Below are 12,287 nucleotides of genomic sequence, written 5' to 3'. Positions count from 1 at the left end.
GCGCTCAGCTCGGCACGGCTCCGCAGCCGGCGGGACGCGGCGGCGGCGGCGGCGCTCGCGCTCCTTTGTGCTCGGTCGGCGGCCTCTCGGGTCCTCTCCGCGCGTCCTCTCGGCAGGCTATCCCTAGCTCTCCGGTGACGGACCATGTCGACGGCAGGAACGGGCGCAGGCGTGGAGGCGGGCTTCTCCAGCGAGGAGCTGCTGTCGCTCCGCTTCCCGCTGCACCGCGCCTGCCGCGACGGGGACCTGGCCGCGCTCTGCTCGCTGTTGCAGCAGACGCCGCGCGCCCACCTGGCCGCCGAAGACTCCTTCTACGGCTGGACGCCGGTGCACTGGGCCGCGCACTTCGGCAAGGTGGGCGCGGGCGCTTTAAGGCGCCATCTTCCGCGGCTTCCCTGTGGGGCCCGAGGCGCTGGGCGCGGGGCGTGCCGGGAGCGCGGGGCGGAAGCCGGGTGGGCGGCCTGGGCGGCGGGGTCCTGGCGGGGGCCGCGGGGCGTGCCGGGAGCTCGGGGCGGAAGCGGGGTGGGCGGCCTGGGCGCCCCGAGCGAGGGGCCTGGGGCGCATGTGCGGCGGCACGGGCGGCGGGGTCCTGGCGGGGGCCGCGGGGCGTGCCGGGAGCGGAGCGCGGGGCGGAAGCGGGGTGGGCGCCCCGAGCGAGGAGAGGCCTGGGGCGCATGTGCGGCGGCACGGGCGGCGGGGTCCTGGCGGGGTCCTGGCGGGGGCCGCGGCGACGGCCCACGAGGGGCCCCGGGCGCGTGTGCGGCGGCGCAAGTTTCAAACGGGCTGGCTTCGCGGGCGCGCCGCCCCTAGCGGAGGCCGCTGGCGACTGCCCGCCGCGGGCCGGGCTCCCGGGTGGAGGCCAGGGCGCGGGCGGGGGTGGGGCGAGCGGTGGGGGCGCGTGTCCGCGGCGGACCTCCGGGGTTAGGGTAGGGCGCGTCCTCGGGAGCTCCGCTCACTCCCCAGGGATTCGGTCCCAGGACGAGGGCCCAGCTGCATCTCCCAGCGGACACTGGTTCTCGTTTACGGACGTTGAGCAGCGCTCTCCCCGTGAAACGGTGCGGCCGGGGCGGAGGAAAGAAGGGGCCTCGCAGAGCCGGATGCCCTTGCTGCTGTGCATCTAGCTCAGTCGGTGCTGTCGTCTCGGGAAGCCGCGCGCGGCGCCGCCTCTAGTGGGAGAGTCCGGTTCGTGCCTGCGGGGCTGCGAGCGCCCCCACCTCCCGCCCCGCCCCCAGGACTGGGTCTGGCTCCGCGGCTCCCCGGCTCCCCGGCCCTGCGCGCCTGGCCCCCGGGTGCTGGCACGGTCATGTGGGTAACTCAGAGCGTGAGTCCTCCACATGTTGGCTCTCGTGTGCTTTGGGGACGGGCAGCCCCGCCACAGGTGAGGACAGCTGGTCTTGAAAAGGCTCCCCTGTTGACCTATCGTCCAGTTGAGCATAACAGTATCGTGGGACAGTCTGGCACGTGCTGTCGAACGCTTAAGACCTCATTACAGTGCTCATTCAGAGTATTTAGCGGACCCGGCTGCCTCCAGGTGCCTCCAGGTACCCAGGTACCTCTAGGGATTAGAGCCATAACCGGCTTCAGCACGCTTACCATGGGAGGTTTCAGGTTGTTTGATTTTACCTACAGTGAGGTGTAAAGCCCCTGAATTCACTTTTTGGAAGCCTCTTGTTTCTGTGGCACCGAGATGGTAGGTCAGCCTTGGACACCAGATGTACCTGGAGGAAGCCTGCCCTGTGCAAGGGCCAACTGGGCAGTTAGCGTGTTACCAACCATTCCCACCTTTCAAGCTAGTGTTCTTCGAAATGTGCCAACTGTGCACGTTTCCTGACCTTCCGTGAGGTTCATTTTTCCTTGAGAGCTAAACATTATTTAAAATTTTCATTACGCTTTGCTTTTTACAAGCTGTGTATGGAGCAGTACTTTTCCCAGTTTCCTAAAGCAAACCCATAGGTAACAGATTTATTAAGTCTACATAGCTCATACTTGGTCTTAATAAGTAACAGGTTTTGGTATGCCCACTGATATTTATCCTTGTTTTTCTTTTTTCTTTTGATTCAAAACCTGTTTGACTTATCACTAGTATTGGCACTTTCAGTTTTCATCCAGTCTGTTAATAACGGCGTATGTAAATGCGCACCAAAGGTGTGTCTCTCTCTTTTTATTTTTTTTTATTTTTATTTTTTTTGTGTGTCTCTTTATCAGCTGTCACTCCCAGATTGTAGTTCCTGGAAGACCTGACACCGTGTGAAATCTGTGTATTCCCAAGTGTGAGAGCTCATTTCCCACAAATGTGGATTGCATGACCTCCTATGCAAGGAAGGCTTAAATTGCTGACCAGAGGCTAAGAGACCTAGGGTGAGACTAGGGTGTGGCCATTTGTTCATCATTTGAGCTCTGTCCTCTGGAAGAGAATTGTTGGCACTTGGAGCTTTTCCACTAACAGCTGTGAGCCTCGAGAGGGGAAACGAGGCCAAGTGAGGTCTGTGGACAGCGCCTGGCTCTGTGGGCACTTGGAGAATGTAAGTGGAGTGTGCCGAGCTCCTCCAGCCAGGTTAGGATAATTGCAGTGCCTGGCTGCAGAGTGTAGTCTTGCTGCCCCACCTATGTGCCCCAGGAGTCCAGAGCTTAGATGCCCTGTAGGCCTCCCCCGGTGGTGGTGGGGGTGGGGGGGAGCACGCAGAGTGTCAACACTTGAGTGCTGCCACTCACTCTGCATATGTGGTCCCTAAAACCAGGATCTGGAGAATGGGCCTCGACTAAGTTTTCTTGGAACGCTGTGTGTGTAAAGGTGCGCAGAGCACAGTTGTGTAGACTGCACAAAATAGTCTCTGAAGAGCGTACTATAGCTACACAGACTTTTTAAACTACCAATCACTTAGGTTTTGTTCTGTAGAGGTGCTTGAAAGTGGCAAGACGCAGTTTTGAGAGAAGTCTTTGAATATTGCAGTCTTTACTGATTCTGATTTTTCAGTTGTAGGAAAACAATATTTAAATTTGTGTGGTGTCAGTTTTTTTGACTTGCTGTGTACCAACTTTTTTTTTTTTACCAGGGCAAGGAAAGTACTCCTTTGAATACCTATTTAAAATTTGTACCACGAAGGAATGACTTCTAACTGTTCCCTTAGAAAAAAGCTTGGTCACAAAAAATGCTACTTACCTGCATCATAGCATTGGAATTGTTTATGTAGTGTATAAAAGTATATGACATTTACACGTGTCATTCCCTCCTGCCGTTTTCAAAGCTGGAGTGCCTAATCCAGTTGGTGAGAGCTGGGGCCACTTTGGACGTCTCCACTACACGCTATGCACAGACCCCGGCCCACATCGCGGCATTTGGGGGACACCCCCAGTGTCTCATCTGGTTGATTCAAGCAGGAGCCAGCATTAACAAACCGGTAAGGGAGTGCTGATGATTAACTTGGTCTTTATTTTCTTTTTTCCGTTATAATTACATGGTGTTGTTTTAAATTGAGGCCTTAATTAGAGTTTGATACTTTCACCTTTCGGCTGACTGAGGTTTACGTTTATTTAGTTGTGGATAATGGGCCCTTCACAGAGCCGTGCTTTCACCTGTTCCATGACTTCCCAAGCTCCTCGGCCATCCAAGGTGATGTGCCCGCAGTCACAGCTGGTAGCTGAAGGAGGCTGGCCTGGAGCCCAGGTTTCTTGGCTCCCCTGCCCACAGTGGCCTCCGCGTCATCTCCACACATAACCGTGGAGCACGTCCATGCTAGCGAGAGATTGGCTGTTCAATCATCTGCATGGTTCGGTTAGCATTAGGCTGACCAGTATGAGTTAGTGACGCTCCAGAGATGACCTGGGCCTGTTGGCCAGACACAGATAAAGAGCAGGGGTTCTGTGTGGAAGGGGATAGGAGTGCGAGTGTGGGCGTGCCAGTTTCTCAGTGTGTTTTCTGTATGCCTTTCACTTCCTCAAAAAAAAAAAAAAAAAACCTCCAGGAGAAAGTTTCGCTTACTGAGGACTCCTGTGTGGGTGTAGATGACTCTGGACAGTCTGACCCTGGGGTCCGGGGCGGAGACCCTGCCCTGAGGGTGGATCTGTCTAGGGGCTTGTGCCTAGGGCTTTGTAGGGATGCCTTTATGCTTTCTCCGTTCTGTTCTTTCTCTCTATTCTGTTTTTATATGCTTTTTCTTGCAATAATCTTCAAGGGCATACCATGTGCAAAACAATTCTGATTTCCTCTCTGCTTTGCTGTCTTTCCCAAGACTCCTCCGTTGCTGATAAGTAGGTATAACAACTTGTGAGCCCCTCTCACAGGTAGCTCAACTTTGCACGCACAAGGCTGGAATTGGCGGACAGGTGTTTGTAGCAGCAGTTTAGAACAGAGCTCAGGGGAACAGTGAATGACAGTGCGTGTTGCTTTTATCTGTGTGTTCAGAGGTTTCAGCCCCATACCATTGTTGCATCAGGCATGCCTGTCTCCACCTGTCCGTTCCTGGTGCTGCCTTCTCTGCTCCAGGTCTCCTAGCAGGACACCTGGGGGTGATGGGGGGGGGCCATGCTCTACCTCCTTTCCCTGGCCTGGGGCTTGTGCTTTCAGTCAATCTCCTTATTAATGAAAAATGGATAATCCTTGAGTGGGAGTGATTAATAATTAATATGGAACTTCAGGGACATCTGGGTGGCCCAGCAGTTGAGCATCTGCCTTTGGCTCAGGTCGTGACCTGAGGGGTCCTGGGATGGAGTCCTGCATCAGGCTCCCTGTGGGAAGCCTGCATCTCCTCTGCCTGTCTCTGCATCTTTCGTGAATAAATAAATAAAATCTTCAAAAAAATATACGAAACTTTAGAATATTGATTTTCTTTTTTAAGGTTTGATTTATTTGAGAGAGAGCAGATGAGCACAAGTGGGAGGAGGGGCAGAGGGAGAAGCAGACTCCCCACTGAGCAGGGAGCTGGATGGGATGATCCCGGGACCCTGAGATCATGCCCTGAATCGAAGGCAGACATTCACTGACTGAGCTCCCCAGGCACCCCTCTGTTGGTTTTCATTCAGCTTTTATGTAGCCCCTAATTTGTAGAGGTCCAAAGAAATCCTGTAGCACTGCCTCTCAGACCGTTTAATTCTAGGAGCTCTTTTTCATTGTAGCAGTCCTGTCTGGCCTGGATGAGGGGCTGCTGCTCTAGAGAGTACTGTGTGGGGACCCTCTGCACTCTGCTCCCAGGGCAGGAGTCCCCCAGGCCCCCACCTTCTCATGCCCGAGACTGTCACCTGAGGTCACTGGGTGTCCCAGCATGGTTCCTGAAAGGGTCTCTGCTATGCTATCATGGGTGGGGCTATGGTCTGAGTATCAGCTGTCACCATGTAGGGGACAGGCACCAGTGGCCTCAGAGGTCATAGCAGCCTCCCAACTGTTGACTCATCCTGAGCTGGAGCGTGTCTCGTCTCCCACATAAACTGTTAGAGACCCAGAACCAGGATTTCCTAAGTCCGGCCATGCTCCCAGAGCTGCCATGACATTTCTTCTTTCTCCTGTCTTGTTCATGTCCATTTTCTGGCACCTTAGTTATCGGCTGTCGGGATCCTCCTCAAACCTCACGGAGACTGTGTTTGCGCCTACAGACCGGCGCCAGGGGGTGATTCATGTGTGGTGCAGAGGCTCCATGTCCCTAGGGACAGGGGCATTCCGACTCCAGGGGATTTCTTCTAGATCCACCTATGACGACGACATGGGCATCACGTTGTGTAAGGATCTGTAGGCTATCTATTCACTGCTGTTCTAGAATTTCATTAGCATTCAGTACCATCCTTGATGTCTCGTAACTGGATCAGAACTGGACTTTTCTTTATTTGCAATTCAAGGTGACTCGTAGTCTCCGGCTCCCACTTCCCCTCATTACTCACTTTGCCCACAATAGTTCTGGAATCATACTCCAGAATATTTGATATTTTTGGAATGTGACTTGTCTGAGCCTGAGGCCTAAGGAACTTATGATGGTTGCTCCTCGAACTGTCTGGGCTGAGTGTTTTTGTTTTTTGTTTTTTAAGATTTATTTATTCATGAGAGACAGAGAAGCAGAGACACAGGCAGAGAGAGAAGCAGCCTCCATGCAGGGAGCCCGATGTGGGCCTCAACCCCAGGACTCCAGGATCACGCCCTGGGCTGAAGGCAGGCACTAAACCACTGAGCCACCCAGGGATCCCAGGGGCTGAGTGTTTTTGACTGTTCTTCCCTTCCTGGCTTGGGGGTATCCTGGGGGAAGCAGTTCTGGAGCTAGTTTGCTTCATCCTCTGTCCCACCATCTTCTTGGAGTAATAGAGCAAACTTTACTTGTCCTTGCTCCAAAAACCTCTTTTGTTTTCCTAGTGGGGGGGGGGGGAGTTCAGAGCGGGACCACCTCCCCTAAGTCTTCATGCCATCCTCCTGGAAGTACTTACCTGCAGTTGTACCTACTTCCTGTCTCCCTCTCCCCATCTTTTTGGGAGTTTGGGGGTAGGTTTTGTTAAGAATCTGAGGGGCACCTGGGTGGCTCCGTGGGTGAAGTGTCTAACTTCAGCTCGGGTCATGATCCACAGTCCTGGGATCGAGTCCCAGATCCCAGTCCCAGGATCCAGTTTTGGTTCAGGCTCCCTGCTCAGCGGGGAGCCTGCTTCTCCCTCTGGCCTCCACCCTCCTCATGCTTGCGCCCCCTCTCCCCAAATAAAATACCCTTTTAAAAAAAAATCTGACTTCACTTAATGGCTCCCTGGGTAGCCACATGGAATTCTGTGTTTCTTTCTTTGGAAATAGGCTTATTCTGTGTAGAACTTTCCATCACCTTTGAGCTCACTTTAAATCAGTGTTTATACTTTTCTCTCCGTGACACACTGGAGTCTCTCAGGTTACATTTGGTTGTAGAAGCTAGCACTCTTCACTTTGGGCTGCACCCCAGGATTCCTGTGGAAGTACAGGCCAGGAGCAGTGGGGAGGGAGCTCGGCTGTGTCCCAGTTTCTGAATGAGCTTGTCTCTGGGTGCCACGCCCAGAACACAGCCACTCCTCCCTCAGTTACGGGTAGTGGTCTGCTGCCAGGTTTGGCTTCCAGGGATGGTAAAGTGTGAGGACTCCGTAGCTGTGCTGCTTGGTCAGGCAGGAGGCCCTGCATCATTGTTTCTAGCAGAAACCGCATCCTTCTCTTGATTACTGTATCTGTCTTTCCGTCTTGCGAACCAGAGAGCCTGTGAATGAAATCATATTTCAGGTTCTTCCCCATTCATACAGTGCAAACTCATTCATCTCCTTCACTGTCACTCCCAGAGTTGGCTCACTTTCTCTGCTTTCTCAGCATTATTCTGAAGCACAAGCCCCACTCAGACGGAGGCAGCCTTTCTCGGGGTCTTTGGACGAAGTAGGCTGTGTGTGGTCCCGGGTCCTCTTCCTCATCATTCCTGACCCTTTTACCATAACCCTCCTTGTCTAAAGTATAGTTGTAATTGGGGCGCAGGGGGCCACTGGTGCTGTCCCAGCTCAGGCTAGCCCTGTGGCGGATGTGGACACATGTAGGTAGACCAGACCAGGTGTGTGATGGTGTGTGCTGTTCCTTGGCCTTGCTTGCTTTTTTCTTTTTATCCTGTTAGAGGATAATTGTTTTGGGTTTTAAGTACAACACATTTGTGCTGAGATCAGCATAAAGTGATTTCTTGACTTCCATGTGGAGTGTGCATGCTATCCCTGCTGGAGAGGCCCCACAACTCTTTGTTCTTGACCTAGGAATTCAGGAAAACATGCCCTTTTTGTGGCCTGCTTTTATTTTCCCTCCAGCATCTCTCTAGCTATATTTCTGTGTGGTGTTCTTTAAATTTGACTTGCTGTGTTGTTTTGTCTCAAGGAAGAACGAGGTGCATGGTCCGTGTCAATTGTTTACCTTGAAAATGTCAGTCTTGTTAGATCTGATATGCTGTGTGTGCCTTCTGTTGTTGCAGGACTGTGAGGGCGAGACCCCCATTCACAAGGCGGCTCGCTCTGGGAGCCTGGACTGCGTCAGTGCCCTGGTGGCCAATGGGGCTCACATCGAGTAAGTGCCTTCACTTATTCCTCCACCAGAGAGCTAGTCAGGGCACTGTGCTTATTATAGACAGCATGTACTGAGAGCAAGTAGCAGTCCTCAAGTTTGTGTTTCTAGTAGCAGTGTAACTTTGCTTTTTATAGATCAGTTGGCATTAGTGGGCAAGGTTTTGCTAGCGGAGGGAGCTTCATCCTGGCAGCAACAGGATTGTTGCCATGACAGCAGGTGAGGATAGAAAGAGCAGTTAAACTAATTGAGCTTGGAACCTGGCATTTGTTGACTTTGCCACTAACTAGTTGTGTCACCATGGGCAAGTCCTCAGACTTATTTTGCCAGTGTTAACTTTAAAATGAGGCCCTTGGATTGGGTTAGAACATCTTTTCAGGCCTCTCTGGTCCCCAAATTCTTGCAAACACTTAGCTTTTCTAAGTGGTGATTTTCTCATTTTCCAGCAGATGTGAGAACAGTGTGCAGTAAAGCCTATTTTACTTTTAATTTATAACTTCTTGTAAAGTGGAACCATATACATTAAAGACTTCAGACTCAGAGCTCTTCATACTGGTGACATTTTTGTAATCTTATCTAGTTTATTGGTGGTTTGATAGAACAGTATTAGTATCTAAGTGTATTAATTTAAAGATGTGGTCTTAATGCAAAAGTCATTAGCTAGCCTTGGCAGTAAACGTTTATTTTAGGTGTTAAATTCATTTGTATTAACTTTCTCTTAAAGATTTATATTATAAACATTTTTCTTCTGCAGTTCACAGCATTAACAAAATGGATGCGGTTTTCACCCTTAAATGTTGAGTGTAAGCTATAGAGCTGTAATAACCAAAATAACTACAATGTCAGCTTTTTTGTTTTAAGTGTCGTGACTATTTCATAAAAATTAATTACAAAGCACTTTATTCTAATTGGAATTGTGAAAATCTAGACTTTGGGAGAAATAAACCCACAAAACTAACTTAGTTTAACCCTTTGGTTTCCACTTCATTGTTTTGACTCTGTGTTATAATAAGTCTATTGAAAATAGATCCTGGATAGCAAAACCATATAGGTTAATTAATGCAAGGCCTAATACCAGGGGCTGTCATTTGGCTCCTAGGATCTTAGCTTCTGTTTCATTAAGTGTTATATTGTTAAGTCATTGGTTTGGGCTTGGATCTTTTACTTCCATAGAAATTTAGTATTGTAAGTATGCCCTGTATTAACTGTTACATTGCAGGGCACTTTGTGACTTCATATGTAGTTATGACTTCAGGTAATGTAAAAACAATGGATAATGCAAATATATGTTACACAATTTGAGTTGATTCTCAATGGATTGCTTCAAACTGAAGTTCTATATGCAGTTTTCTTAGCTGTGTTTAGATTAAAAACTCCAATCTTTGATTTTCATAACAGAAGCTTTGATTATGAAATACAGAGTCATATTAAAATCAATGATCAAATTGCTTGTCATTTATTGAAATAATAATTAGAAGTTGACCTTTTTAATGACTTTTCTAAGCAATAGTCTAATTGGTCCTGAACATTTTATTACTAAGATGTTAGTTCTCTTCATTTCAATGAATAGCTTAATCCTTTGAGCCAATAAATATTGACCTCTATGTCCTTTTTTTAATAGGTGTCTTTCTAAAATGAGAACCTTTTATTTACAATTCTGTCCTTGGTTACAGGGCCCTCAAGTGTCTTTTTCCCACCAAGTGTGACTGAGCTAGGCCTCGAGTGCCAGTCTGTTTTTCCTCAGTATAAGAGCCACCCCCTCGAGACCCTGCATTATGGTGATTTCCCTGGCCTGAACCTTCAGATGTTTTTTTAGAAGAAGTGTTCACCCTGAGCCACCTACCCAAAAGTGGTTCTTAAAATTCTAGGTCTTTGGCCTGGAGACAGAGCATTGAGAATCAATTGTATATGTGGTTATTTAGTTTTCGCATCTGGAGAAATTGCCAGTTTTGCTGAGAAGCTAATTTATAAATTACTTTTTGATATCTATTTGTTCTGCACATTTTTATAGTTTAACACTTTTAGCCTACAAACAGATAATAGTTTGAGTCCCCCAAATTAATGGTACATAGATCTCCCTTGTTTGCTGTAACACTGCTCATATGGTAAAGGGTAGTCCTAGCAAGTAACCTGCCTTCCTGTTGTTTTGTTTTTTTAAGAGGTTCAAGGGTCACGGTATAAATTTACTTACCCAAAGTGATTTATGTTTTTTCCAGTTCAGAATGGGCCAGATTACTGATTCTTCATATTACATGCAATAATATAAACTTTTCCTTTTCCTGTGAAGAGATTGCAAGCTGTCTTGTATCAGTATTTTGTCACACTTGGTGGTGGTGATTAATTTTGTTATTAATTCCTACCTTTTTTTTTTTTTTGTATCAGCTGCATAAAATGACCAAAATCTTAAGTTGCTGCTTTTTTGGTCACTGGGTAGATAATGATGAGGGCAAGTGTACCCCGCATCTGTGGCTAGAATGGTTTGTTGTGTAACTCACTTGTCAATATAGGCCGCGTCTGTACGATAACGCATGTCAGCCGCTGGGCACCGTGTATAACATTTTCTAGCACCACACGTGAGTATGTTGATGGAGTTTTTTTTTTTTTTTTTTTTTTTCCTTCCCTTTTACATCTTGAGTCTTGGTGCCAAGTTTTCTTTTTCTCATGAGGTTTTTGTTTCTGGCTTATAACAGTGGTCATCATTTGCCATTGTTTACATCCAAAAGTAAAAATACATAGGATTAAGTACTAATTCTGTGACCAAGTTAAATGTTTGCATACTTTAAATTCCCTGAACTTCTGCAGACTCTTCTCAAGTATGGCAGGTGTGGAGTTCTCTTAAGTGAGGTATTGCTTGTATGACAATTCTTCCGTTGTAGCCACTCCCTGAGTACTGCTCGCCCTGAAGGGTTTTCATCCGAGAGGCACGTACTAACATGTAAACCACCACTGCCTCTTTTCTTTCTGATAATGGAATCAGTAGCAATGTAAGATCAAGTCTTCCTGTGATTTTGAAGAAAGACTTGAGCACTGAACTACCTGCTGATAATTAAGACCCTTTGATTACTGAAGTTGTAAACCAGGTTTTGAGCCTTTAATTACTACTCTCTTCACTTTCAGTATTTTGGCACCAGTTAACCTTGGTTACTTTGTTTTCTTGAGAGGCAAAGTGGGGGACGTTACTGTGTCAACCAGATATTGAAATATAGCCTTTTTTTCTGCCTCTGAGTAGAAAGGAACGGATTTGGCGGGATTGAGAGTGAAACTAGAATTGCTTGGACTTTGGGCAGATTTGCTGGCCCATTCTGTGCCACGTCACACGGGTGCTAGCATTTAATTAGGTCACGACAGAGTGTCCTCGCTTCCGAGAGCAGAGCATTTCTGTAGAAGCCCCTAATTCCGTGGTGACCAGATCTTCACATGGGCAACATATTCTAGCTTCATCATTCTGATCCCAAGAACTGTGGTCATCAGATACCCAGAGAAGCATCACTAGCCTTATGTAAGCAAGTTCGGTGAGTCACTCAAGAAAAATCCTTCTTGCCTAATTTAGAAAATAGGCATAGTTGGCTGAAGTCACAAAAGTCTAAAATGTTATCTTAATAGATTTTGTTTTAATGCTGCAAAACCATATAGACTACTGAACTTTTAGACATTCTTAATTGAAATTGAGTTCATTTTAGTTTGATTTGTAATGGGGGATCACATTTATGTCCCAGCCTCGTGTGCTCGCCCAGAGAGCCCTGTCTGGAAGCGGAATTCCTGTTAGGGCACATACGTGCCATGAGCATATTTCATGTTTGTGTCAGAGGTTTGATTGTAACTGCTGCCTGGGGCAAAATCTAGCCCAGGCTTACATAGTTGGCTGTTCATTCATATTTGAAATTTGTGGTTTCTTTTCATTGGTTCACCTGTTTGCCCTGAATAGTAGGAGTCTATGAATTTATTAGAATCATAACTCTGAATTAGTTTCTGATTTGGGGTCCTCTGCCTCCTGCCCTCCTCCCTGCCTAGTCTCCCTCCCTTACCACATTGTCACTCTGGCTGACTTGTCTGATCCTGCTGTTGGCTGACTCTTTCTCCCTTTCATTGAAGAGCTGCCGGCCTGGTGGAGGAACTACTTACTTTCTGAGATGGCTCTGAAGGTCCTTCTGCCTGCCAGACAAGGAGCAGGGGTGGAGTGACGGTCCTCTAAAGTTGTTGACATACTTCGTTTAGAATTTTTATTTGTTTCACAACACCTTGAATAACCTAGATTCTGATAATTGTTTAATGA

At 48.2% G+C, this 12,287-nt stretch overlaps 1 protein-coding gene across 2 annotated transcripts in view; it reads left to right on the top strand.

Annotated features, from left to right (window-relative positions):
- ANKRD10 (ankyrin repeat domain 10) overlaps positions 1 to 12,287 on the top strand; it is a 32,915-nt gene continuing 20,628 nt past the window's right edge. The window contains exons 1-3 of one of the 2 annotated variants that reach the window (XM_038570055.1): positions 1 to 354; positions 3,246 to 3,398; positions 7,926 to 8,017. In XM_038570055.1, the coding sequence (XP_038425983.1) occupies positions 145 to 354; positions 3,246 to 3,398; positions 7,926 to 8,017 (455 nt within the window). In that variant the 5' untranslated portion in view covers positions 1 to 144. Of the gene's footprint in view, positions 355 to 901; positions 1,379 to 3,245; positions 3,399 to 7,925; positions 8,018 to 12,287 lie in introns of those variants that run through there. The other variant, XM_038570056.1, reaches the window with a different exon arrangement.

This window comes from Canis lupus, chromosome 22 (assembly GCF_011100685.1).
Source record: "Canis lupus familiaris isolate Mischka breed German Shepherd chromosome 22, alternate assembly UU_Cfam_GSD_1.0, whole genome shotgun sequence".
NCBI lineage: Eukaryota > Metazoa > Chordata > Mammalia > Carnivora > Canidae > Canis > Canis lupus.
The sequence above is the reverse complement of the archived record's forward strand: the minus strand, read 5'-3'. Positions and strand labels throughout refer to the sequence as shown.